General features: G+C 47.6%; 2 protein-coding genes across 7 annotated transcripts in view; both read right to left on the bottom strand.

Moving 5' to 3' along the window:
- Window positions 1–26,156, bottom strand: part of LOC103345879 (protein sidekick-1) — a 694,014-nt gene that overhangs the window by 369,902 nt on the left and 297,956 nt on the right. The gene's annotated exons all lie outside the window — the stretch shown is intronic.
- The window catches only part of LOC138844725 (uncharacterized), a 29,078-nt gene continuing 6,056 nt past the window's right edge, over window positions 3,135–26,156 (bottom strand). Inside the window, exons 2-5 of one of the 3 annotated variants that reach the window (XM_070054502.1) lie at window positions 22,051–22,308; window positions 20,960–21,079; window positions 20,663–20,749; window positions 4,909–7,665 (exon numbers count right to left, since the gene is read on the bottom strand). In XM_070054502.1, the coding sequence (XP_069910603.1) occupies window positions 5,495–5,935 (441 nt within the window). In that variant the 5' untranslated portion in view covers window positions 5,936–7,665; window positions 20,663–20,749; window positions 20,960–21,079; window positions 22,051–22,308 and the 3' untranslated portion in view covers window positions 4,909–5,494. Of the gene's footprint in view, window positions 3,176–4,908; window positions 7,666–20,662; window positions 20,750–20,959; window positions 21,080–22,050; window positions 22,309–26,156 lie in introns of those variants that run through there. The other 2 variants (XR_011380990.1, XM_070054501.1) reach the window with 2 other exon arrangements.

Here is a 26,156-nt window from a genome sequence, read left to right as displayed (position 1 = left end):
GGCTGTGAGTCAGGAACTGAGATGAAGAGCAGATACAGAATCTCACTGGATCCCAAATTGTCTTCTTTAGGCTCGGCCACGCTGAGCAGGCAGTGCGCATCCTCGGTATCACCGCATGGTTTCACGTGGTTCTGGAGCTTCAGCTCTCAAATCCGCCTTCCAAGTGACAAGAAGAGGGAAACGGAGGACAAGCAGAGGGGCACAGTCTCGTCTTTCCCCTTTTAAGGGAATCTTCTTGAGGTACCTTTCTCTGAAGGGAGGAGAGAACTTCCACTTTGACTATGACCTTGTCTAAATAAGATAAGAGTCGGTGAACTCAAAAGGCTTCCATAGCCTTGGCAGCTCATGACTGGAGCATAGGGAGATTACTGATGCCATAAACAGGAGTGTCAGTTTGTAAAGTCAACAACAGGAGTCACTGTGCACTTACTCCTCATGTAGGATCTTTGTCCTTAATGTGCTATACATTGAGATTTAATGCTATAACAAGTACTCAAACAGTATTTTTCACTTTGTGTTTCTATGTGGGTGCAAACTGTTGAAATCTTTACTTCATGTATGCTAAACTGATCTTCTGTATATATAGAAAATTGAAAATGAATCTTGATGTGAATGGAAGGGGAGAGAGAGCGGGAAAGGGGAGGGTTGTTGGTGGGAGGGAAGTCATTGGGGGGGGGAGCCAATGTAATGCATAAGCTGTACTTTGGAAATCTTTATTCATTAAATAAAAGTTAAAAAAAAAAGGAATCTTCTTGTGTAGGAAGCTCCTGCTTATGCAGTAATGGTCAGAGTATAGACATGGCCACCCCTGAGAGCGAGAAAAGTAGAAATGGTAGCCTTGTAAGTGCACATGCTGCTCTGAATAAGGATGGGAGAGGGTGTTCAGGATGCAGCAAGAATCCTTTGTGTCTCCACTTAAAGGTTTGTGTTTAGAAGAAGGCTAAATAAATGGCAGTGTTTCCATCTGCTCAATGGAGTGCTGTGTGGTGGTTAAAATGAGAGGAATGGAGCCACATAAATCCACACGCAGCACCCTCAAAACAAAGTCTCTTGCCTGAAAAAGCAAGTTGCAGAATGGCTTCAACTAAACCATCTCATTTGTGTAAAATCCTGTAGAACAATACAACGTATCTTTTATGGCTACATAAACTATATATGTTGGGGAGAATAGAAACACTAAGAGCAGGATGGTGTCACCTCCAGGAAGGCAGGGGAAGGTGGGATCAGACAGACCCACAGAGGTTTCTTCACAGAGAAAAGAATGAGATTTGGAGGAAATGGAAAAGTGCTGAGACATGGTAAGGTGACACTGTGCATATGGTATGCAATTCCTTGTTCTCTACACACTTCTGTGTGCTTAGCATCTTTCTTCTCCAACAGCTATTTATTTCCATTTAAAAAGCAGAGAGGGGGCCATCATTGTAGCATAGTGGGCAAAGCCACCACCTGCGATGCAGGCATCCCAGCCGTGGGTGCTGGTTTGGGTCCCGGCTGCTCTACTTCCAGCTGCCTGGGAAAAGCAGCAGAAATAGCCCAACTGTTTGGGCTCTTGCCACCCACGTGGGAGAACTGGAAGAAGCTCCTGGCTTCAGCATGGCCCAGCCCTGGATGTTGTGGCTTTCTGGGGTGTGAACCAGTGAATGGAAGATCTCTCTCTCTCTCTCTCTCTCTCTCTCTCTCTCTGTAACTTTGATTTTCAAATAAAAAAAAAATCTTAAAAAAAAGGCAGAGAGATCTTCCAACCACTGCTTCAGTCTTCAAATGCCCACAACAGGATGGCCTGTGCTGTGAGTCGCCTTCCACTGGGGAAGGAGAAAGAATCACGGCTCCGGCGCAGGGAAGGATGGGAAGGCAGCACGATGCTGATTAGATGCCGGCTGAGTTATGGAGTCTTCCAGAAGAGGGGGAGTCGCTGGGCTTGGGGATGCAGCCAAGGGGAACGGTGGAAAGCGATAAATTCCCATGGCTGCAGGACCTGTTGGTGGCAAACACTCGGCGCGGAGAGCCGGGAAGGAAGGGAAGAGAGCGTGGAGTCAGATTTTGTCTCAGCTCCAGCACCTCGAACGCGGTAAAAGACAGCTGGCACGGTGGCCGCTGTCCCAGTCCTCGGTCTGCAGCTCCCTGGGGCCAGCTCCGCAGCCCAGCTTCTGTCTGCCACCTGGAGTTGGGAGAGGAAAGCTCTGTGTTACAACTGGAGCCACGCACACATGGATCAGATCTCAGATCTGCGAATGTGTGGCCGTAGGAGGGATTAGCAGACAACAAAATGCCATTAAAAGCTGAGACGCAAGAGATCCACTCCCCCTGAAAACATGCAGGCCCCTTCGACGAGTTCTCTCCCAGCCAAAGCCCGCGGACTCCCATCTTGTCAAAATCACTGCTAATTAATAGCTTTCCACTTCCCACTGAAAGACAAACAATTTACAGGGAAGTCAGGCAAGCCCACGCATAATCACTCTAACACCTTCCATGTATGTTTTGAAACGTGCTCTCACATTTCATGATCCTTTTATTTTACAAGATGGGTAAACTGCAGACAATTATGGCCATAATATGGCTGAGGTGTTTGGCTTTTATCTCTTTGTAGTAAATTGTGGTTGTTCAAGCCTTCTCAGTAATGGTTTCCACTGCTCTCTTGATTTCTTCCTATCACCCGGCAATAAATATGACTTTTTTTTTTAAAAAAGAGAATGTTATTTTATTATGTCACCTGTTCAACCAGCAATATAATAATTAAATAATTTCTTGGTAAGCACAACTCAATTGAATTAATTCCACTAACACAAATATTGTATGGTACATGCCTCTGAAAATCTAATATTAAGTGTATTAACTCTGTTGCGTGCCATTTTTCTCTGTATAGGCAAAAAGTGCTGTCTGGATAATTGAGCAGGCAATTTTGCTTTTGAAAGATGTTATCAAAGGACACGAGGATTTAATTTCAGATTTTTATTAGAAGACAACACGTTCCACTTGGGATCCTTGGCACAAGACCCACGGCTGCCATGCTTCAGAGGTGTGTGCACGCCTGCCAAGGAGGGCAAACATCAAAGCTAGGGCTATGGGGACAGTTGCACCACAAAGGGCATCCTTTGCTTCTGAGACTCATTCTCTTGATTGCCTGTTCCTTTGGAAATGTCCTTAGGCCACCTTGGCCAGAGGCATTCTTGGACTTCTGAAAATGTGAAACTTGTGTAAAAAAAAAAAAAGGATTAAGATTTAAAGGTAACAGCTCTGTTAGGATAATCTCCCACAGAAACCCTCTAAACAATGGAGAATATTATCCTTACACCTTTTGACTGTTGGCTGTCCTTTGGGGGTGATCTCAAGATGTGATTCCGGAAAATAGGCAATCTATTAGTGTGATTTAAGGATTCCTTCCCAAATTCTCCCCTCAGTAGGGCTCAGCAGGGAAATATGGTATATATAGTGCGCCTTCCTTCACAGTGACATGGGTGTCCTCCCATTAATTAGGTTATGGAAATGCAGAGCTAAATTGTCATCCAGGGCAAGTAAAATGAAATGGACTCTTTTTTATCTTTTTGCCTCCTGAATTTTGAATTCATTGAATACGGCAGGCTATAGCAAACGCATTCCTCTAAGACCCTCTGACATTTGAAAGTCAAAAATCTGCAGTGCGACCTTCTTTCTTCCCAGGCCCTTTCCTCCTTCTTCCTAGTCCACCGACACCATCACATCAGGGAGAGAGACCGTCACAGTCCTAAGCGGTCATTTATGTGATAATAATGATGACGGAGTGCTTCCCATGGCTCTCTTGATTTTACCGAGTGGCTTTGCAAATATTAGCTCACTTGTGTGCAAACCCAAGATCCCTAGCAATTGGCGACGGTGGTGGCTGGGAAGGGTGTAGGGTTTGATTTCCCTTTCACACTCAGAGTAGGGAATCAAAGCAAAGAGAGATGGAATAGCTCCACTTTGCTTGTCTTCCCCTCTCTATTAATTCCAAATCCATCATGAGCTCCTTGGACCTTGGCCAAATTTTATGTGGGTGCTGCTCTTGTTGGCTGATGTTCTTTCTTCGCGATCCTGAAGGTCCCCTTGGAAGGCCAGGAGGTGGCCTCCCCCTACTCCTCTTGGATTCACCCATCCTGAAACATGACCTTGCTCTACTCTTCTGCAAGCGTTGTGATGATGGGGATGCAGGTTTGCACTGCAGGGCCAGCAGAGCTGTTGGGTGACTCACGGGAATATCATATTTAGCACGTTTCCCCCAGTGAAATGTATGTATTTAGATGACACATAATACTGTTTAAAAGCCAAATCAGCTTGGCTCTTAAACTCAGCCTCATGGAAGAAAATGGAGGAGTGGAAAAGACAGAATGAGCTCACTTGGGAGAGCCAGCTGGCCAGAGAGTCCTTTCAGGCCATCCAGGCAATGAGCTCACACAGGGACATCGATCGTGGACGCTGAACTGTGGGGCATAAGAAATAGGAAGTGGCCTTATAACCAGCTCACCCCAAACATTTGTGGCTCACAAATATTGCCACTGGCCATGGGGGACCCTGATGGTACACAAGCTTTCTGGAGAGAAAAACACAGTCATCTACCACTTGAGTTCATAGGGCCTCTTGGGAATTGATAGCAGCGTTATGGCTTTTATCCTCTCTGTAGGTCATCCTCTGAAAGGTAACAAGGCCATCAGCACTTGAACAAGCCAGATGGCCCACTCAGCTGAGACAGGCTCCCCCTGGAACCATCCTCCCCCCGGTTCCTCTGTTCCCAGGCTTGACGCTACTGCGCTTCACTGAGCTGGGGCTCAGAGCAGCCCCCAAACACAGGGAGTTGTGGGAAAAAGACACTAAGGAGGTTAATGTCTAATTTTGTTTTTTACTGTTCTTCTTGGTGATGTGTGAAGCTGGTGATGTGCTCAGGGGCGCTCTCTAAAAGCTCTCATTTTGTAAAGTATGTCACCTTGAACCTGCTCACCTTCAATGCATCTCCCTCCTTCCAGCTCACCTGCACAGGGTCTTAAGATCTTCCTGTTTTCGTGTCATCAATTTCCCTTTTCTTGTCCTTTTCATCTGGAAACCCAGGGCTTGCTGTGCTCCTCACACCCCCACCTCCTGCAGCTCTTTTAAAACAATATTAAAGGAAGCTGGGGCCAGCCCAGACACTTCTGCAGTCCCGCTCCCGACACCTCCCTGTCTGGAAGAGGCTCTGTCCTTTCATCGCTGGCATTTGTCCTGGTCTCTCTGTCATTCCTTGAGTGTGTCAAAACAGCCCCAGATCAACTGGTTGGCAGCTCAATTATTTCCAAATTCCTTGAAGGCGTGACAGGTGCAACAGAGGAAACAGCCCTTCCTGCCTAGGTCACCTTTCAGTCTGCAGAGTTGGCTTCAGATACAGGCTCTTGGGGAGAGTATCTTTCACAGGTCACCCTGCGCCTTCCTTTCCCATCCTCTCCTGAGCCAGGGCCCTGGCCTCTAGCTTGTGGTTTCCTGCACAAAGTCAGGGCGACTGTTATTCTGTGTTCTATCCTGGAGGCCCAGAGAAATTTTCAGACTTCTCTGTGGCAGCAGTAATGATGCTGACGGTGGTGATGATGATGATGCTGGTGATAAAGACAGTGGTGGTGGTGGTGATGATGCTGATGTTGGTGATAATGACGGTGGTGGTGGTGATGATGATGTTGGTGATAATGACAGTGGTGGGGGTGGTAACGATGATGATGTTGGTGATACTGACGGCGGTGGGGGTGGTGATGATGATGATGTTGGTGATAATGACGGTGGTGGGGGAGGTGATGAGGGTGATGATAATGAAGATGATGCTGGTGACGATAACGTTGGAAGTAGTGGTAACGAAGATGATGATGGTGGTTGTGTTGGCATGGTGATGATGATGAAAATGATGTTGATGGCAATATTGGTGGTGGTGGTAATGACAGCAACAGTTAACACTGCAAGGCACCATTCTTAGTGGTTTGCATGTATTAATTACTCAGTCTTCAGGTCATCTGTATAAGCCAAGTATTATTGCTATGACCACCCCTATTTTACAGATGAAGAGATCGAGGCACAGAGCTGTGAAGGGACTTCTGAAGGTGACATAGCTAAAAAAGGAATCGGGTCCAGACAGCCTGGCTCCAGAGCTCACGCTCTCAGTCACTGCGCTAACTGTGGAGATGTGCAGTGGTGCTGTGGAGCAGCGGGTTAAGTCGCCGTTGGTGACACTGTCTTCCCTGATTGCAGTGCCAATTCAAGTCCCAGCTGCTCCTCTTCCTCTCCAGCTCTCTGCTAGGAAAGCAGAAGAGGGCCCAAGTGCTTAGACACATGTGTGGGAGACGTGGATGGAGTTCCTGGCTCCTGGCTTCATCTTGGCACAGATCTGGCTGTTGTGGTCATGTGGGAACTGAATAAGCAGGTAGATCTCTCGATCTCTCTCTTTTTCTCTCTCTCCCTCCCCCAACCCCTCCTCTCTCCCTCTGTCTGTCGTTCTGCCTTTCAAATAAACAAATCAATAAAAGGTCCAGATGCTTCATAGTCCTCAGGGCAACAGAACTAGAAGCAAATGAAATTGTGCTAATTTTAAGCAGAATGATCATTAACTATGTTAATGACCCCCACAAGCAGAGAGGGTGGGATGGAAGGTGAGTGGACAGATGAGACCCACCAGGCTACATCTTTCATCCAAAAGAGTCTTTTGAAGAAAATAATTACAAACAGGGGAAAACAGAGCAGGGAGCCTGGCACCTGGTTACCTGACCTCCACAATGGCCCCAAGGGATCTGACCCTGGAGGCCTATGGGTTCTTTAGAAGACAACTGGGGAACGTACTGGGCCCAGGTGTGGTCAACAACACCGACCACCACTTACTACCTACCTGCTACCCCCAGCTACTTTTCTTATCACTTCTAAGGCTCAAAGCAGTGTTTGAAGTGAGCTGTCAGCAGCCTCATTTCATAGGGGAGGACTGGAAGCTCAGGATGCTTCATGACCAACTCAGCTTCACACAGTCTAAGTTGGTGGCCAAGCCAGGATTTGAGCCAAGACGGTGTGACTCAGAGAGCCGACTCCTTTGCAATATATCGACTGCTTGCTATACATTACCCCATGGAAATTGGAGTCATCGGTTTCCTCTCATACACACATGACTCCCTGCCTTGGGCCACAGAAGACTCTAGCACAGCCGTCAAGTGTGATTTCTCTGAGCAGCACCTGTGTGGCTGCTCTCGCTCCCACACCCATTCATTCCCTGCCCGGTGGATTATTTTTTATGTCCGCAGCCACCCGCTGGATGCAGATGGAGGCTGAGAGCTGGCTCAGCTGAGCTGTAATTCCCCAGTCCCCTCTGTGGCGCTCACACGGCCGGGGTCACATCTGTGAACCGACATCCACTCCAGCGCTGTGGCTGTTCGCGCTGACAGGTCCCACACTCCTGCCAAGCAACCGTCCGCATTTCATCCATGAGCTCCTGCCACTCTCTCAGGTGGACGCCATCTGCTCACAGAGACTGATCTGCACTTACTTCTTTCCAATCTGGCCTAGAACACCCTGCTATTGACCAAGGCTTGATCTAGTACCTGTCTGCCAGAGAAGCTACTCCAATAATCTCTGTGGACCAAGGCGAGGCAGCCATTCGATCCATTAGTTCTTCACTGCTGGTCCTTGCCTCTGCAGGGCGCATCTGCTAGCCAGGCCATCCTTTTCAAATACAAAGTGAGCCCCCGAGGAGGAGCTGGGCTTTGCTCTTGCGGTAGGATGCTGACTCTCTCTGCTTTGTGGTCAGGGTATCAGCTTCAGGGCCAGGTGATGTGGCTGAAGTCCTGGCTCTACCACACCCACCTGGAGAGCTTGCCTGTCCAGTGCTACTTTCTCCCTCTTTGGGCAAGGCAAGCAGACTGCCCATCATGGAGATCAGGTCACAGCAATTGGCATGAGTGTTTTTCAAGCGGAGCCTGGAGGGGAGACCCTGTCATCTTACAGACCATCCCAGGTCCTTTCTGGTCTTTTCTCACTTCTGCAATAGAGACGGCATGTTTGGAGCAGGTAAGACTGACGTACAGAGAATGAGAATCGGCAGCTGTCACCCCTGCAGCTCCACCCCTGGCCTTTCTGGTTACATGAGCCAATGCATCCTCTCTGTTGGCTTGGTTAGTGTGAGTTGAGATCCTATCGACTACAACCAGTCCAGTTCAACCCAGCCCCCAGTTGAGTTTCCTGCTGAGTCTCTCCTCTGTGATATCATGAAAGGGTCTCTTCTCATGAAATTGGCTTGAGAGGCTCTTGAAGGCTACACAGCAAAGTGTTGGCAGCCCAGTTACGTCTGGCTGTGCCTCAGAGGATTCTCTGCTTCTGTTTGGACAATGCTTTTCCTTTCTTTCAGTGATTCAAACTGTTCACAAAGCACTTTCCCATCCTGTGCCTGCTTCTCTAAGTGCTGTCAGCCACCCTTTAAGGCAGGATTCTGTTCGTTAAGTGAACAGCCCCACTGTGTGCCAGTTACTGGTTTTGGTGCTGGGAACACGCCAGTGATAAGACAGAGCTTGTGCTACATGAGTTCATGTTCCAGTGGGGGATGTGGAGTGGATAAGTCCCTGCTGTAAGTGTGGGCAGCGGCAAGGCTTAGGAAAGGCAAATGGAATGTCCAGGGGCTCAGGAACCATTTTCGACAGGTGACAGGTGCGTGTGGAAGTCTTTTCTGAAGGGTTGACATTCAACCAGAGAGCTGAATGAAGTCAGGGAGTAAGGCGATGGGAAGAGTATTCCAGGGAGATGCTGCAAGTCCAGAGATCCTGAGCAGGAAACACCTTGGCATAAGCTAAGGAAGCGAGGCCAATTGGATCATGAGACATGAAGGGCGAGTCTGGGTAGCCACCAGCCCGTTCAGGGCCTTCAAGTTAATTAGAAGAAGACGCACCTCTGGCAGACTAATTGCCATGGAACATCACTGTTTGGGAAACACCTGGACAGCTGTACAGGTAATCATTAGCCATGGCTTAGCAGACATAGTTAGAAAGAAGAATCAGTTCCTAAAGGGGAACATTGGATGGAACTCTAAGTCAGTGATGCCTATGAGAAACAGAACATGGGCCATGTTTGTAATTAAAAATTTTCTAATGGCTACTTTTAAAAAACAGTAAAAGTGAGTGGATGTCTTAAATTATTTTTTTTAGCCAGTATGTCCAGAACGTCAACATTTCAACATACAATCAATGTAAAATATTTGAGATGTTTTAAATTCTTCTTTTGGGGTACTATTTTTTCTTTTCTTTTCAGAATTATTTGTTTATTTGAAAGTTAGAGAGAAGGTGGGGGAGGGAGAGAGGGAGAGGGAGACGGAGAGGGAGAGGGAGAGGGGGAGGGTGAGGGAGAGGGAGAGGGAGAGGGAGAGGGGGAGAGAGGGAGAGGGAGAGAGGGAGAGAGGGAGAGAGAGAGAGAGAGACAGAGAATCTTCTATCCAGTGGCTCACTCTCCAGATGGCTGTAATAGCCAGGGCTGTACGAAGCTGAAGCCAGGATCCAGGAGCTTCATCCAGGTCTCCCACGTGGGTGCAAAGGCCCAAGCATTTGGCCCATCTTCCGCTGCTTTTCCCAGGTCATTAGCAGGGAGCTAGATTGGAAGTGGAGCAGCTGGGACTCGAACTGGCACCCATATGGGATGCCAGTGTCCAAGGCAGCAGCTTTTTTTTTTTAAGATTTATTTTTATTTATTTGAAAGACAGAGTTACAGAGAGAGGTAGAAACAGAGAGAGAAGTCTTTCATCTGCTGGTTCACTCCCCAGATGGCTGCAACGGCCGGAGTTGAGTCAGTCCGAAGCCAGGAGCCAGGAGCTTCTTCTGGATCTCCTACTCGGGTTCAGGGGCCCAAGGACTTGGGTCATCTTCTGCTTTTCCAGGCCACATCAGAGAGCTGGATTAGAAGAGGAGCAGCCGGGACTAGAACCGGCACCCATATGGAATGCTGGCACTTCAGGCCAGGGCTTTAACTCGCTGTGCCACAGTGCTGGCCCCAAAGGCAGCAGCTTTACCCACTGTGCCATAGTGCTGGCCCCTGGGTATTATTTCTTCACAATCTGGTGCATATTTTACACTTACAGATTTTTCAACTCAAGTACTAAGATTTTATCAGAAATACCCGAGCAGTATTTAGATTTCTTCAATGTGTGGTGAAACCATAGGTTTACATAACCAGGTTGTTCCAAACATACTTAAAAGTTTGCCAGCAACAAACTTAGTCATCAGTATTTGAATTAATGAAAATTAAGTTAAAAGTGCTTTCCTTCGGTGCATGAGACATATTTCAAGTGCTCAGCAGTCATGTGCAGCCAGTGGCTTCTGGAGTGAATAGAGGAGGTCAGAGAGACGCTGGATGGCTGAGAACAGGGAATGGCATAATCTCGTTACCTCCTTTATTAGGAAGATCTTTATGGAACCTGTGTGAAGAACAGACTTGTGAAGGGGCCAGGAGGGAAGCAAGGAGGCCAGCTGCAACTGGCCGGGTAGGAGACCATGGCCCCTTGTAGGTGGTGGGATGGCTGATAAGGAGGGTGGTCCGGTGCACAGACTTTGTTGCTGGAATGGGCACCTCACCTGAGAGCGAGATCACAAGCTGGACTCTTGGCTGTCGGTGGGCTTCCTGAGAGGCTAACAGAGATGAGGCCTCAAGATCCCTTACTTGGGTCGATGCTGTGGCACTGTGGGTTAAAGCCACGGCCTGCAGTGCCAGTACCCTGTGTGGTGCTGGTTCGAGTCCCAGCTGCTCCAGTTCTGATCCACTCCCTGCTGATGTGCATGGGAAAGCAGCAGAGGATGGTTCTAAGTGCTTGGGCCCCTGTGCCCATGTGAGAAAACCAGAGGCAGCTTCTGACTTTGGCCTGGCTGTTGTGGCCATTTGGGTGGTGAACCAGCAGACAGCAGATCTCTCTTTCTTTGTCTCTGTCTCTCCCTCTCTCTATCTGTAACTAAGACTTTCAAATAAATAAACAAATTTTACAAAAAAAAAAATCCTTTACTTGCATGGACGGCTCCCCCTGGCTTGGATTTTGTGATGAATTAATTTTTAAAATGCTATTTATGGTGGGTTTTTCTCATTCTAAATAAATATTCACTTTTGTATCTGATTGTATTAATAATGCTCCCCCAACAGAGGCCACCAGATTGAATAAGCTTCAAGTCCCATAAGACCCTGGATTAGCATCTGCCCTGAGGTTCGATAAGCCATATGAAAAATGAGAAACTGAGGCTCCAGGTTAAAAATGACTTGACTAAAGCAAATCAATAAGTTCCGCACGTTTTTCTGTAATGAGGCACTGTTCATCCAGTAAGTTGTCTTCAGATAATCCTCTTTCTCCTGGGGTGATCCACTCTTTTTCACGCCTTCTTCATGTATTTCTAAAGCCAGCCTTGAACTGTATTATCCTTCTAAACGCAGCAGGGTAACTAGGAGAGCTGCACCCTGGGTGTGCTTTCCTCTGAGGCACTGCACTTGTTCTGTGGTTAGGAGGGGTGTAACCTGATGCTAAAAAAGTCAAATATCTGGGCTTGGGATGCTGGCTGTGCCACCAACTCACCACGTGACCCTGATCAGTAAAACATGGAGAATAGCACCCACGAACAGGGTAGCTGTCTGGATTAAGGGAGATACTCTATGCAATAATGAACCAAATTCCTTGCAGACAGTAGGCACTCACCTCTTGTTGTTATTGTTACCTTGTTGGCTTTTTGGTGCCTTTTCTTTCAAGGCTCCCTGGTCTGCTCATCAATCCTTCATCAAGGCCAGGGTCTTGGCCCATCTACCAGGGAATCAGCCCAGCATGACCTTTATGCCACCTTACCCAAGTGATCAAATTCCTTCTCCCAGGGGTGAGAAAACTGGACACTGTGTGTCCCCTCCCTCATTAATACGATACACCGAGAAGGTTGAATCCACCTTGTTCTTAACAAGTATTAAACCTGAACCAATCAGCCAATCCAGAGAATGGGACATTCTGCAGGTACCTGGCCACAGACTCTTAAAGAACAATGTCATGAAAACAAACAAGCAAAAAGAGGTGGGGAACTATTCTAGAATAAAGGGGTCTAACAAGCTCGGAAACCTAACACTACAAGGAAACCTTGATTGTAGCTGGGTTCAAGTGAAACAAAACATTTGGGAGGCTATATTAGAGGACTGGGTTAATGTTCACGCTAATAGGTGTGATACTGACATCACAGCTATTATCAGTCAGATGTGAACAGCAACGCCCTGTATAGCATAAAAGAGAAGGTCCCTAGTTTTAGGGGATGCCTGGTGAAGTAGTTAACTGTGATGGAGTCATTAAGAAGCAAGAGAGGGAGAGGGAAAATGGTGAGCTGTCAACACTGTTCACCACAGAGTCGATGCCAGTGCTGCTACACTGCTTACACTGGGGGAAAGGTAGAAGAGGGCTTTGAGAAATTCATAGAAAAACTGAATTAAAAGATAATGAATATTTTGCAATGAACGCTTAGAAGCTCACATGTGTGTGTGTGTGTGGTACCTTTCTCTCAACTGCTCTGTAAATTTGAAAATTAAATTTAAAAAGCCGTTGTTCTTCACAGCCACTGGGCCCTTTCTGCTCAGTGAACTGTTGGTCCTGCCGTGGGCAGGTAGTGGGTAATGGATGGCTTCCATCAACAGCAATGCCAGGACTCATTTGATCACTTCACTGGTGCCATTATCAATGTTTCTCTGCACTCTGTCATCTCCCTGTGGGTCACGGCAGCTCGGGGAGAGGCACGGGTGGTGAATGCAACAAAGGTTTTTATTACATGAGATGGAGTTTCCAATCCTGGGATTCTCAGATCACCCTGTTGAGGGGTAAAGCCAGGTGCCCCACTGCTATTTTCTCCATCCCTCTCCAGGCAGGTTCCTCCCTCCATGACCCTGGCCTCCTTGTGTAGCTCTTGTCCTAGGAGCCCATCACACTGTTACCTGGCCACCAGGTCTCTGAGATGCCAACTATATTAGGCTTCTACATGTTACCCCAGGCTCCTGGCATTGGGGTATATTCGGGTAATCCAGCTTTTTCCGATTTGTCTGTTCTCTGCCCACCTAATGTCTCATTGGATGGAGGAGATTCTGTTATTCCAATTGTTTTCTTAAACAAAACTGCAAGACTTTCTTCCTGGCCTCTGTAACAGAAGACTCATCAATCTTCATCACATACTCAGCCCACACCAGCTGGCTTTCTCCCGTTTTATGTTTAGAAAATCTACTGTAATAAATGGTTCTTTTTAAACTCTTCTAGTGTAACCTTTATTGGTTGAGTGGTGATAGCAGAAAGATCATTCGTATTATAATCCATTGTTTCTCTGTGTGTCTTCTCGTTTCACCTCCCAATTCTCTGAGAAAAGGGACTTACCCTCTGACACTCAAACTCTCTCTGATACACACAATAGTACGAACTCAATAAATGTTCACTGAGCAAAAGACTCATCCATTGCTGTAACAACAGCCCCTTGCTAACTGGACAGTGGTGCAGAAGGAACAAGCATTTCCTCTGACATATCACATGGCTGACATTTCATAGGGACCTGCCTGGCATCTTGAGCCTTCCATATCAATGTGATGCAAAAGAAGTGTTGGGAGGGGACCTCCTTTGCTCAAGGCACAATGCAGCCTGTATTTCTTGAGCTTCTACAGGTCAAACCTGCATGCCCTCATGTAACAATTATCCCTGGGAGCCAGCGAGCCAGGAACCCTATTGGTGCCAAGGTTGAAAGCTGAAGGCTTACAGATTGCTTGTAAGCAACTCCCCACGTCTTAGGGAAAGCTGACCCAGGTACTCAAGTCACAACCAGGTGAGGCAAGAAAACTAAGTGCTCCAAGAAAAAAGGCGAAAACATTGTCCTGAGTCCTGCATCTGGAATGAAATGGACAAGCTCTCAGGTTAAGAAATCTGCAACAGATCACGAGCAACAAGAAGATATATAGAGCTTGTTCCCATCACAAAACATTCTGGCCAGTGTTGAGCTCTGCACCCTTGAAGCATACAGCATACCCCTCAGCTCCTCATTCGTAGAGGAGGAACCAACAAGGGGACTTGAAATTTGTGGGAAAATAGAATTACAAGGTAAGCTTGTGTTGGTACAAAACTTTTTTGAAATTCACGCATAGCTTTTTTCATGACTCACATTTTCCATGGACTTTTTCAAGACCCCTTATTAAGAATCGTGGTGGGGAAGTGACTGGCCACGGTCCCACAGCAGGAGGTAGCTGAGCCAGGACCCCCTTCGTCAGTTCCTTACTGCTGGGTTTGTCTGTGGAGCTGGTGTGAGGCACGACTCTCGGTACTAAATATCAGACTCCCAACTGCTGACTCAACTGGCCGAGGGTCCCTGCTTCTAAAGCTCCCCGTGTGATACTAAGGAGAACCACACGTCTTTCCATCCTGTGTTTTTGATGATTTGACATTGGCAGGTTTTGTGCAAGACCGGGCTCTGTAGACCATCAGGAGTCTGGATCACAACACTGATGGTACCCCCTTCCTCTTCCCTTCAAACAGTGGGCTTCCCTGTCATCTGGTAGACACAGTGGATGATTTAATGCATCATTTGGCTCCTGGCACTCTCTCACTCAAATCACTACCATGTTCTGCTGAGGCCAAAGTCCTTATTGTGGCCTGGAAAGCATTCCTCCCGGGGACTTGTGGTCTTCAACCTCTAGCTTGCTCTCTCCTACCACCTCCTGCTGCTCCTGGAACCTTCTAGAAAAGGCTCAATTTTCAGTGCTATTTCCTCTGCCTGGAACAACCCCACCTGCCACTGATCTGCCCTGTGGCTCAACCCCATGCCTCACCCAGTGCAGATAACCTGCCTGCCTTGTTCAAGCGTTTTCCCCCATCACCCATACCTCCCTTGACTGTCATGTATTTATTAGGTGTACTTCTTTGTCTCTCCCCAGCCTGGGAGCTTTGTTTGCTTCATTGATAGAGTCTAAGGAGCTGAAAAAGCCTGGTAAGAGTAGGTAGTATAATAAATATTTGTGGGGGCTGGCACTGGGGCACAGTGGGTTAAGCTGCCTTCCACTTACAACATCTGTCTTCCCTATCCCCCTTTCAGAGTGCCAGCAGCTCAGCTTATGATCTGGCTCCCTGCTAATGTGCCTGGGAAGGCAGTGGGTGATGGCCCAAGTGCTTGAGTCCTTGCCACCCACATGGAAGACTCTGAAGGAGTCCTGGGCTCCTGGCTTCAGCCTGGCCCAGATTTGACCGTTGCAGTCATTGGGCAAGTAAACCAGCAGGTGGAATCAATTTCTCTCTGCGTGTCTCTCCAATTTTAAAATAAATAAATACTTGTGGAATTAATTTGCAAGAAAGGGTTTGTTGATCAAAATACCCTCAATCGAAAGGGAGTTTGTGAGCAACTTGGCTGGACCTATGTGGTCCTTGTCATGCTGCAGATATTCAGCGCCTGCAGAGATCCATGGTGAGGACAAAGGGCATTGGTAACTGTGGGCCCCCTGCACCAGAGGATGGTTAAGGGGAGGTCTTCCAGCGGGAACCCTGGGAACAGCCAAGTGAAGGTTGCTTCTGCCCTTGGCGAGGTGGTGACGGACAAATACACACAGAGGCCATGCGGCACCCAGGGATGTGAAGGATTCTGGGAGAAAGGCATCATTATTTTGGTAAGGGTGGATGACAGGTCTTTTAGGGAGTAAACCATGGTCCAGAGGAAACATACAGAAATCATATTTTAGATGTTCAAAGAGCCCTGACAAATTCTTGCACCCGGACCCATTTTTAAAGCTTTAGTTGGCATGGTGTGGGGCAGACATCGTGGGCTGATGAAGTGGACGAGAAAATGCCGCAGATGCAGGGAGAACAGGAAGAAAGGGGCAGCTCTGGAAGGAGCGGCCTCGGTTTGGGAACCCCGGCCAGGAACCCCAGAAATGGTCCCTCATAAGAATTTTGCAAATGATCCAGAAGAAAGTATATCCAGCAGAATCTGCAACTGAACACGTGACCTTGCACCTTCCTGGCTGGTGGGACGCCAGTGCAGTGGAGACAGATGGTGCAGGTCATCAGGGCTGAGCATGTGGTGGGGAAGCAGCCAACGAGCTTCACTGGGGAAACTCTGGACATACATACATACAAGGAAAAATGGGCTGGAGACGTCAGCATGACCCAAGGGAAGGTCAGAAGAGGCACGGGCACTCCCACTGGACCACCTCAGCCAGGTTAACAGTGGATGCCAGACCCTTCCGGAAATGGGCATTGGTCATTAAGGGATGGAGTTCATTTTCCCACTGCTTTTTGAAGTTGGGAAATGGCTGCCATTCTCTCCCTATCTCCTGTCCTGAGGGTGCGTCTTAACTTCCCCCATCCCACTTCACAACTTTGGGCTTTCAATTGTGTCTTCCCCACCACCTTGTGAGCCCCCAGCACCCCTTCTTCTCTATCTTCCCCAACGACACTCACCCCTCACTGCCCTGAGCTCCCTGCTCAGATCTCTGTGGAATGCTTTAATATTTGCAAGAGGTGTCTTTCATGCGGGCACTCACGATTAATGGGATGCATGATTGGATCAAGTCTGTGTGTTTCAAGACAGACACAGGGAGATGGAAAGATGTCAAGTCAGCCAGGGGAGGGAGGCACCATGGCCAGAAAGCTGGGCTTCTCAGTCTGGAATGAGGACCAGTGAAACAGGCAAAGGAGCACATGGAAATCCTTGAAAGTGGAGAGGTGAACAGGACCTGGCTCACCGAATCAGAACACTGGAAAGACGAAGGTGCCAATGGTGTTTAAAAAGTCCTTTCAAGCGAATGGAAGCCTCCTTGAATCTTTCTGAGTATGAAGCATGATATTCTTAAAAATCAGCTGTTTGGGTAAGATTTGCATACTGTTAAATACACCTGTGGAGAGTACAGTTCCATGAGCCTTGACAAATGTATACATCCGTGTAGCCAACATCGTTATTAAGATGTAGACCATGTCCATCAACCCATGAAAGTTCCTTCATGCCCCTCTAAAGTTAATCACTCTGACCCAATTCCTTGAGGAGCCACTGACTTGCATTTAAACGAATTTTTTTTGTGAAGCACACATACACACACACAGATGCACACACACACACAGACAATAGATAAATATAGAGAGAGTTCCTATCTGTTTTGCACTGTTGAAGTGCCCACATGGACAGACTGGGCCAAGCCAAAGCCAGGAACTGGGAGTGCAATCCAGGCCTCTCAAGGGAGAGGCAGGAGCCCAATTACTTGAGCCACCACTGCTGCCAAAGTCTCCATTAGTAGCAAGCTGGAGTCAGGAGTTAGAGCCCAGAATCCAGCAGTCACTCCAACCTGGGATTCAGGCATCCCAACCACAGGCCAACAGCTGCTACGCAGTGGTCTGCTTTTCATCACTACGGATTAACTTGCTCCTCCAGCACTGGTACCCAATTTTCATATCTGGCATTTTTGTTTGTTTGGTTTTTGAGCTTCATTCCTGGTGCTGTACATATCAGTAGCTACATCTATTTCATTACTGTATATTACCTCATTTTGGACCATGGTACAATTTGTTTATTCATTTATCTATTATTATCTACTATTCCAGTTGTTTCAAGTTTGGGTCTATTATGAATAAAACTACTGTGGACATTTGTGTACAAGTCTTTTTCATGGATAAGACACAGTACTGATAAGAAAAATTAAAAAATCTCAGAGCTAGACAGAACAGAAAAGAGGGATCCTAATGTGCTGAGTTCAGTCTTCTGCCTCCAGCCCTCTGCTTTCTCCCCTCCACCACAGTCCTGAGAACTGGATGTTTGGTCTCTGTTTGCCCCCTGCTAGGGAACTCACTGCCTTTTTTTTTTTTTTGACAGGCAGAGTGGACAGTGAGAGAAAGAGAAACAGATAGAAAGGTCTTCCTTCTGTTGGTTCACCCTGCAATGGCCGCTGTGGCCAGCATGCTGTGCTGATCCGAAGCCAGGAGCCAGGTGCTTCTCCTGGTCTCCCATGTGGGTGTAGGGCCCAAGCACTTGGGCCATCCTCCACTGCCCTCCCTGGCCACAGCAGAGAGCTGGACTGGAAGAGCAGCAACCGGGACATAATCCGGTGCCCCAACCGGGACTAGAACCCGGTGTGCCGGCACCACAGGTGGAGGATTAGCCTATTGAGCCTCGGCACCGGCCTAAGCCATGGCACCAGTTTCACTGCCTTTCAGAGCTGCTTATCAGAGAATCCTTCAATTGCTAGAAAGTTCTCCCTGACACTGAATTGCAAATGGCTGCTGGATAGGGCCCTGGTGTGGTGCTGCAGTGAAGCCTGGTAACAGCCACACAGCCGGGTATTTTACAAAGGCCCCCAGAGTGACTTCCGGTCTTCCCTGTTTCAGTCACCATACCCTTTGTTCTGCCATCCATTCCACTTGAGACTTGCTTGAGCTTGTGGTCAATGCCTCTTCAGCTGCTTCATAACAAACTGAACGCATTGCTCCAGCAACTGAACACCTGCCCAGCACTGGCCAGCAAAGCCCACGTCTGCACACAGCATTGCCTGATATTAGCCAGGGCTCTCCATCACCCATTGCTAACCCCACAGAGCTCACAGGCAGCCAGGGAGCCGCCCACAGGCTCTGCTCACATGTGCTGCTGCTAAACCCTATCCCCCCATCCTGTGCTTCATGCAGTGGGCAGATTTATGGAAATGGCACAGGCCTGAAAATACAAATTGCTTCAGAAATGAATCAGACAACTTCATGGTTGAAAGACCCATAATGGCTTATTACGGCAAACTGGCATGTGTTGTGCTGTCCGTGCCTTACTTTTCTAGCTGACAGCGGGATCAACAGCTATGTTGAACTAGAAGGTTCTGGAAGCCCCTAATAGCTCCTAAAGTTTGTGATGCCTTCTCCCACCAAATGTTCTTTGGTGCCACTGTCAGCAGCATACAAAGCCAGCTGGGCCAGGGGCTGCCTCAGCTGCAATGTCATCTTGGAGGAGAAGTAGTAGAAGAAAGAGAAAGGGAAGGAAGGCTAGGGAGAGGCCGGCATTCCTGAAAATCCCAAATGTCACTCAGCAGGAGACGGGCAAGGTGTGTCACCCGCACCTGGGGGAAGACAACTGCTAGTTCCACCCACACGTTAAGATGTTACTTTTTATAGTTTACTTTTTATTTTTGATAATGTGAAATGCATTCATCTTTGAATTCTTAGAAGTGCAGAAAAATTTTAAAGAAAAAATTCACCTACAATTCTGTACAGCAACAACTACCATTAATATTAGGAAGTGTTTCCTTTTAGTCACTTTTTATTTCTTTGCTCCTTAAAAAAGAGTCTTGAGAGACACATAATTGTTTTCATCTCTCCTTTGACCCATCCCTCCTTCCAATGTATGCCCACATACTCCATGTTTTGTAAGACAAAGGGGCATAAACACGTTCCCCTACTTTAACACTCTCTTGTCCATTTTCCCATGCAACTAAGAATCCTTTAAAAACACAAATTTAATGATAGTGTAGCATTCCGTGATACACATAAACTGTGAAGCGTAATCATTCCTAATCTTACATATTTAGCTTGCTTCTAGTATTTTCCCATTATTGCCACTCAGAGACAACTGTTCCTATACTCAGAACTTTCACATTTTCAGTTATTTTTCAGTTATTTTAAGGATATACTCTTACCACTGAAATATAATTTGAAGTGTACTTTCTTGAGACTTTTCATTCATATGAAAAGTACATATGTATACATATGTATACATAAGTATGTGTAGATAGATCGATCGATCGATCTACAAATCCCACCCCACAGTCCCGATGTGGTCCTGCCATCCTACTTCAATCAGAAATTTCCAAAACCAATGGCATGGATCAGCTGTCAGCATCACTTCCTAACTGAATATGACACAGAAGAGAAAAAGTAGAAAAACCCTAAATTTCTCTCCAAGGATCCTAAGCCCCAGAGGTGAGTGGAACATGAACTATTAGACAGAAAATGGGTGGTTAATTGCTAGAAAGTAAACAGCCACACAACCCTGGAAAGCCAGAGGCACGGGGATGTCACTCAGCCAGAATGGCAGGTGCTGCACCCTTCACCCTGGCAGTAGCTGGGATTGTGCCTGTGTGATGAGTGGGCTCCCCGCTGCCAGTCTGCTAGGCCTGCCATGACTAAACACCACAGACTGGGTGACATAAACATCAACCGTGGACTTTCTCAGCAATCTGGAAGGTGAGCAGGGCTGGTCTCCACTGATGCCTCTTTCCTGGGCTTGGGGATGGCGTCTTCTCCCTGTGTCCTTACATGGTCATCTCTCTGGGTCATCTGTGTTCTGATCTCTTCTGATAAGAACACAGATTGCGTGAGGACCCAACCCAGTGGCATTATTTGGATGTGATCATCTTTATAAAGGCCCCATCTCCAAATGCAGTTGTATATTGAGACTTAGGACTTCAACATGTGAGTTTTGGGGGGACACAGTTCAGCCCGTAGCCCTGACCTAATGGAAGTACTGGTGTATGAGGCGGGCTTTGGTTTGTAATCTGGACTCATCAGCCTCCAATGCAGGGATCCGGGGCTCTGCAGGAGTCCCTTCCTCCGAGTGGTTCTCCAGGTCCTCAGGGAATTCCTCGTTCCTCATCATGTTGTATGGAAGCTCAAGCCACTCGGAGAAGCCACATAAATGAACTCTGGTCAACAGTCCCCGCTGAGCCCCGTCTGAAGTCATCCCAGCCCAGCTACCTGACACGTGAGTGAAGAAGTTCCAGATGAGTCCAGCCTTCAACCCTTTCGCAGCTGTGTTCTGGTTGCATTTCTGATTCCTGGAACCTGTGAGTATAGTAAGACGATGTTTTATGTCACGTTTTGGATGGGATTCTGGTTTATTCAATGTTATTCCACTGGGTAACGAAGGAGCTGGATGATCACCCAGACCGCACACGTTTTCATCTATACTTCCAACAACTGTTTGTTCTGAACAGCATCCTACATGCTCTTTGGGGCACTGGGGAGTTGGGGTGGCATTTGCATGTGACTCACAGTGCAGTCTAAGTGATGAGTGCTTTGCCAAGGAAATGACCTGGAGCGATGGCACAGAAGCACCAGATTCTCACACAGGTGACAGTGCGGAGTCAGATGGGTTAACAAGCACGTTGGTCCCTATGGAAAATGGGGAAAGCAGAGTCCCTCTAAGAGGGTGCACAATGCTTGCTTCCCTCACAAGTTACCTTCAGCAGGATCAAGGTGCTAAATCCTGCTGCACGTTTTCCCCCAAAAGCTGCCTTTACCAAAAACCAAGGTGTCTGCCCACTCCTTGGGAGCTTCCAATCCTATCATGAGAATAGCAAGGGAGTGGTGATTCCACTCTTCTGAGCCCCCAGGTTACTGTAGAAACAAGTTGCCCACCCCACACTTCTGATGGCTCTTCCACGTGAGACAATTCTTTCCTGTGAGACAAAGGACCGAGATCATCTTTCTCTGTTACCTTTTCACCCATAACAATAGCAGGAACAGTGTGCTGAGGTCAACCCCAGCCCTCCTCTCTAGCCGTGGGCATCCCTATGTCCACGGTCTGTTCCCAAAGGAATTGAAGGCAGTTTTGTTTTATTTTACATCAACTTCCTCTTTAAAACAAGATGTTCTTTAAGATCCCCTCTAGTAAGTTTTCGTGATGCAGGATGGACAATCTTTGTCTCATTTACCCCTAAAGCAGAAGCAACGCTTTGCATCAGGAGATGCAGGTTCAAACCCCAGTCCCGCCGCTCACTGGCCAGGCAGCCTGGGCAAATCATTTAAATCATCTGAGCCTAGCCTCAGTCAAATGGAAAAACATGTGCTTTACCACATGGGGATTGTTGTGGAGATTAAAGGCTTATGTGAAAGTCAGGTGGAGAGATGTCTGCTGAATCCCTTGTTAAAGTCTCTCTCTTTCTCCAAACATCTCAAGCCATCTGCATTTTCTCTGCCCTAAAGGCTGCCAAATCTCCCCTCAGTTGAGGTCTCCTCTCTCTCTCCCTCCCTCCTTCCCTGGCCACCCCTGAGCTGCATGCTGTCCTCCCTGACCAAGGCTAAAGCCCATGCACAAATGCAGGAGACATGCCCAGAGGCCGGCCTCCTGAGCTGTTACTCACCCCCTGATTCCTGTCAGCAGGAAACAACCTCCTCTCAGTTCTGTCACCACTTTATCGTTTTCTGTAGCACCTTCGTGCTCAACTGCTTGGAAACATCCTCTCTCCTTGCCACCAATTTCTCTACCAAGGCTGTCACAGGGCCTGTGAGGATATCTTCATTGCAGAATCTAGAGGTCACTTAGCCCTGATGTCTTGACACTGGGTCAGATGCCTTGAAGTCATTTCCTCTGCTTCTGCCATTTGGCATCCACGTCTTATCTGCAAGTGATGCCCCAGCGATGCGTCACAGTTAAGAAGTTCAAATCCGAACCTCCCACCAACTCTGCGTCTCCACCTATGTTCCCTCTCTTTGGAAACCAGATGGACATTCCCCCAACCTCCCAAGCCAGAAAACAGGCTGCCATCCTGGATGCCCCCTTAGCTCACAGCTCCTTAGCCTGTCGCCTCTCCCCCATCCCAGCCGCTGTTATTTCCTGTTAAAATTGCTCCCATGGTCTCCTAGCAGGTCTCCTGGCTTCCAGTCTTGCCCCATCTCGATCCACGGCATGGCCTGAATGATTATGTCTAAAAGCATTTTTCATTACACAATCCCTGTATTGAAAACCCTCTTGGTTCTCCACTGTTCTCAAGCTGAGTTTCAAACTTGGCTTTGCACGTGCTGTTCCCTCTGCCTGGAACAGCCTCTCTCCACCCTTGTGTATCCACGGGTCTCTGTTTAGCTGTTACTTCTGGAATACTACCTCCCTTATGCAGTATTCCCTTTGGAGCCTTTGCTTATCACACAATTGCTGTTTCTCTATTGCCTAGCACTGGGGCTGGCGCTAATTGAGTGTTCGGGTAAACACTGGCTGAAAAGCAGGGATGGGAGGGATGACTACCTGCCAATGGCTTTTGAACTTGCCACAGAATCACCTGGGGGCCTTGTGAAACCGCAGGCTGGGCTCCCACCTGACTTCCTGATTCATGCCACCTAGGGGAGGCAGCTGAGGCTGCTTGTCAGGGGTTAGGAACCCCGGTTTCCTGCAACGTCAAGGCGCCTGAGGGTGAGGGATACTTTCAAAGAAAACTGGAGGTTCGCTAAAGTTCTGTACCTTTCTTCTCCATAGCTTCCTTAACGGTATTTTTTGAGATTTTAGCTTCTGAAAATGTTTTCAGGAAACTAGTTGGGCTCTAAGGTAACCAGAACACATGCCCCATTAGGGCTCAAAGGCAGCACCTGGAGGCTCATTGATGGATTGCCAGGCAATGGAACAAAGGTGAGGCTGAGGCTGGGCTTAGCAGTTGGCAGGGATCTGAGTGAAGGGCTGAGGCCTCCAGTCGGGAGAGTTCTCAGGGGACAGGGCCCCAGGGACCGCTCTCAGGCATGCCCTGGATGTGCAGTGGTGGGGCGTGATTTGCACACAGAAGGGCACAGCATCCCTGGTGGACAAGTTCTTGTTGTAACTTGGCCTCTGATGGTTGGGGATTATTTTTCTCAAAAGCACTGAGAACCCATTGGGGATGTTTCTTAATGAGGTATAGGTAAGAAAGGACTTCTTTCTGCTCAGCATCTGCTTTTTAAAAATAAGCTTTATTAGTTTATCTTCATTGTAAAAAACAAACTTGGAAATTTAGAAAGCAAAAAAAAAAGCATGTAATTCTATGTCCCCTGAAGGAAATCCTGTTTTGAATTTGACATCTATGCTCTAAGAAAAAAAAAGGATTATTCCACATTATAGACATGCTCTTTTATAAGACAATACTTACCTGTTTAACTTGTTGATTTTATAATAAAACCTCCATAGAGCAAGTATTTATCAATGTTTCTAACTATTCTTTTAATACTCATTAAATCTGCTCTATGTACTGTACTGTCTTTATGCCTTTGTGAGAATCAAAGACAATTCCTATTTAAAATTTAGCAACTCGAGCATGGCTGTTTAATTTATATATTCACCAAGAATACATGAGTGCATCTCCAGAAACCCTCTGCAGCTCTGGCCATTGTCTGTTCACATTTTTTATTGGCCCTATTGCTTGGGTCTTTTCATGTTTGGGATCCATTTGTGTCTCTTCAAATGTTTATTTTCCTTTGTATTTCTCTGAGATGTGCCTGTTCCTGTACTCTGTTTCTCATTCCATGGGCCTTGCTTGTGTTTTTCCCATTGATGTATAAAAGCTACCTATATGGCAAAATATTACTGCTTTCTCTAGTTGTTTCTTCCACACGGACACAAAGATGCCTCTGAACTGTAATATATACACAGTTGAACTGTTGATGTTCTAGGAAGTTGCGAGCTTTCCTTATAAAATTGAAAAATAACATTAAAATCCTATCATTTTTGGAAGTTTCCTTTTTATCTCCTGGCCCATAAGAGGGAGAAGAGAACACAGAAGGAAGTGAAAGAGAAATGAGTGCAGAGAGGAAGAGAACACAAGCGAGGGTTCCAGTCATCACATTACATTCCTAGGAGACTGGACTTACAGAGGAATCAGCTGGAGACTTGCTAAACGCAGGTGATGATGTGGGAGGTCCAGGCTGCCTTTCTCACGGGCTCCCAGGTGAGGCTGATTGTCAGGCCAGCACCGATGAGCTCAGGGACCACTCTGATTCCCCTGAAATTATCATATGTTTTGAAAACTCTCTCTGTCGCTCCCCCTCTTCATGGAGGAACGACACAGGACCCTGTGCTGTTCTTTTGTCTGCTCAGCCCTCCCCGGGTTTGCTGCTGGTTCTTCCCGGGTTGGCTACTGTCCCTTCCACCTCCGTGGAAGGGTGGTTCCCCCTAGCCACTTCCCCACTTCTGCAGGGGAGTGGCACACCGCCGGCCGGCTCTCGGGGGCTGCACAGGTGTTCCTTCAGATAGATGTTCCCCTTAGATGTTCCTGGTGCATGTTGTCTCTCTCCTCCTTTATAGTCCTCTTCCACCAATCCCAACTCTGCTACCCACACGCCGAGTACGCTGCCCTCCTCCAATCAGGAGCAGGTCCTGCTGTTTATTGGTTGAACTGGAGGCAGCTGTGTAGAAGCTGTTTCTCCCTTCTCAGCGCCATATTGTGGGAGAGCAGATGCATAGAATAAGTCTTAATTCCAGTAACTTAGTCTAGTCCGAGTTGCTCCCCACATCTCTCCTTTCTCTTTTTAAAGCAGAGAGAATCCTAACTGCTTGCTGTGGACAGCCACAGGTCTTTTTTTTTTTTCTTTCGAAAAGAAAAATATGTCCACCTTCCTGGAGTGACATCCCTGTGCCTCCTAGCCTTGCAGAACATCCCACTAAAGACTTTCCAAGGCCAACGTGCAAGCATAACACGTCCTCTTCTTGGGTCTTCTTGTTGGGCTGGGTAGAATTAAGTTGAGGGGCCAATATGGTGGTGCAGAGAGTTAAGCTGCCACTTTTGATGTTCGCCTCCCCTATCTGACTGCTGGTTTGATTCCCTGCTGCTCTGCTTCCAGTCCAGTGTGCTGGCTGAGAGTGGGAATGCGGGGACAAGGATGCAAAGAATGGAGCCAAGACAAATCCCGATCAACAAATCCAGTAGTATTTAAAGGTGACCAGTTGAATACAAGAAGGCACACAAAAGATTTACATATCCAAAAGACTTTTGGGGTTACAAAGAGTTCCTGACAAGGCTCTTCCTGCCATTCTTCCTGCCTCTCCCTGAAATCTCCTTAGCCTAATTGTCTGAGCCAGGATGTCTTCATTCATATGTTTAAGTGTAAACAAAAGGGGCGACTGCCTGTGGCTGCCCACAGTCCAGCTCCCTGGGGATGCAGAGACAGCCACAGAAAAGGAACCAGGTTCTTGGGTCCCTGTGGGGAGCAACTCGGACTAGACTAAGTTACTGGAATTAAGATTTATTCTATGCATCTGCTCTCCCACAATATGGCGCTGGGAGAGAAGAAAACAGCTTCTACACAGCTGCCTCCAGTTCAGCCAATAAACTGATGGACTTGCTCCTGATTGGAGGAGAGCAGCGTGCTCAGCGTGTGGGCAGCCAAGTTGGGATTGGCGGAGGAGGACTATAAAGGAGGAGAGAGATGGCATGCACCAGGAACATCTAAGGGGAACATCTAAGGGGAACATCTAAGGGGAACACCTGTGCAGTCCCCGAGAGAGCCGGCCGGC

The sequence above is a fragment of the Oryctolagus cuniculus genome, chromosome 12 (genome assembly GCF_964237555.1).
Source record: "Oryctolagus cuniculus chromosome 12, mOryCun1.1, whole genome shotgun sequence".
Classification (NCBI taxonomy): domain Eukaryota; kingdom Metazoa; phylum Chordata; class Mammalia; order Lagomorpha; family Leporidae; genus Oryctolagus; species Oryctolagus cuniculus.
This window is presented reverse-complemented; position numbering and strand designations above follow the sequence as displayed.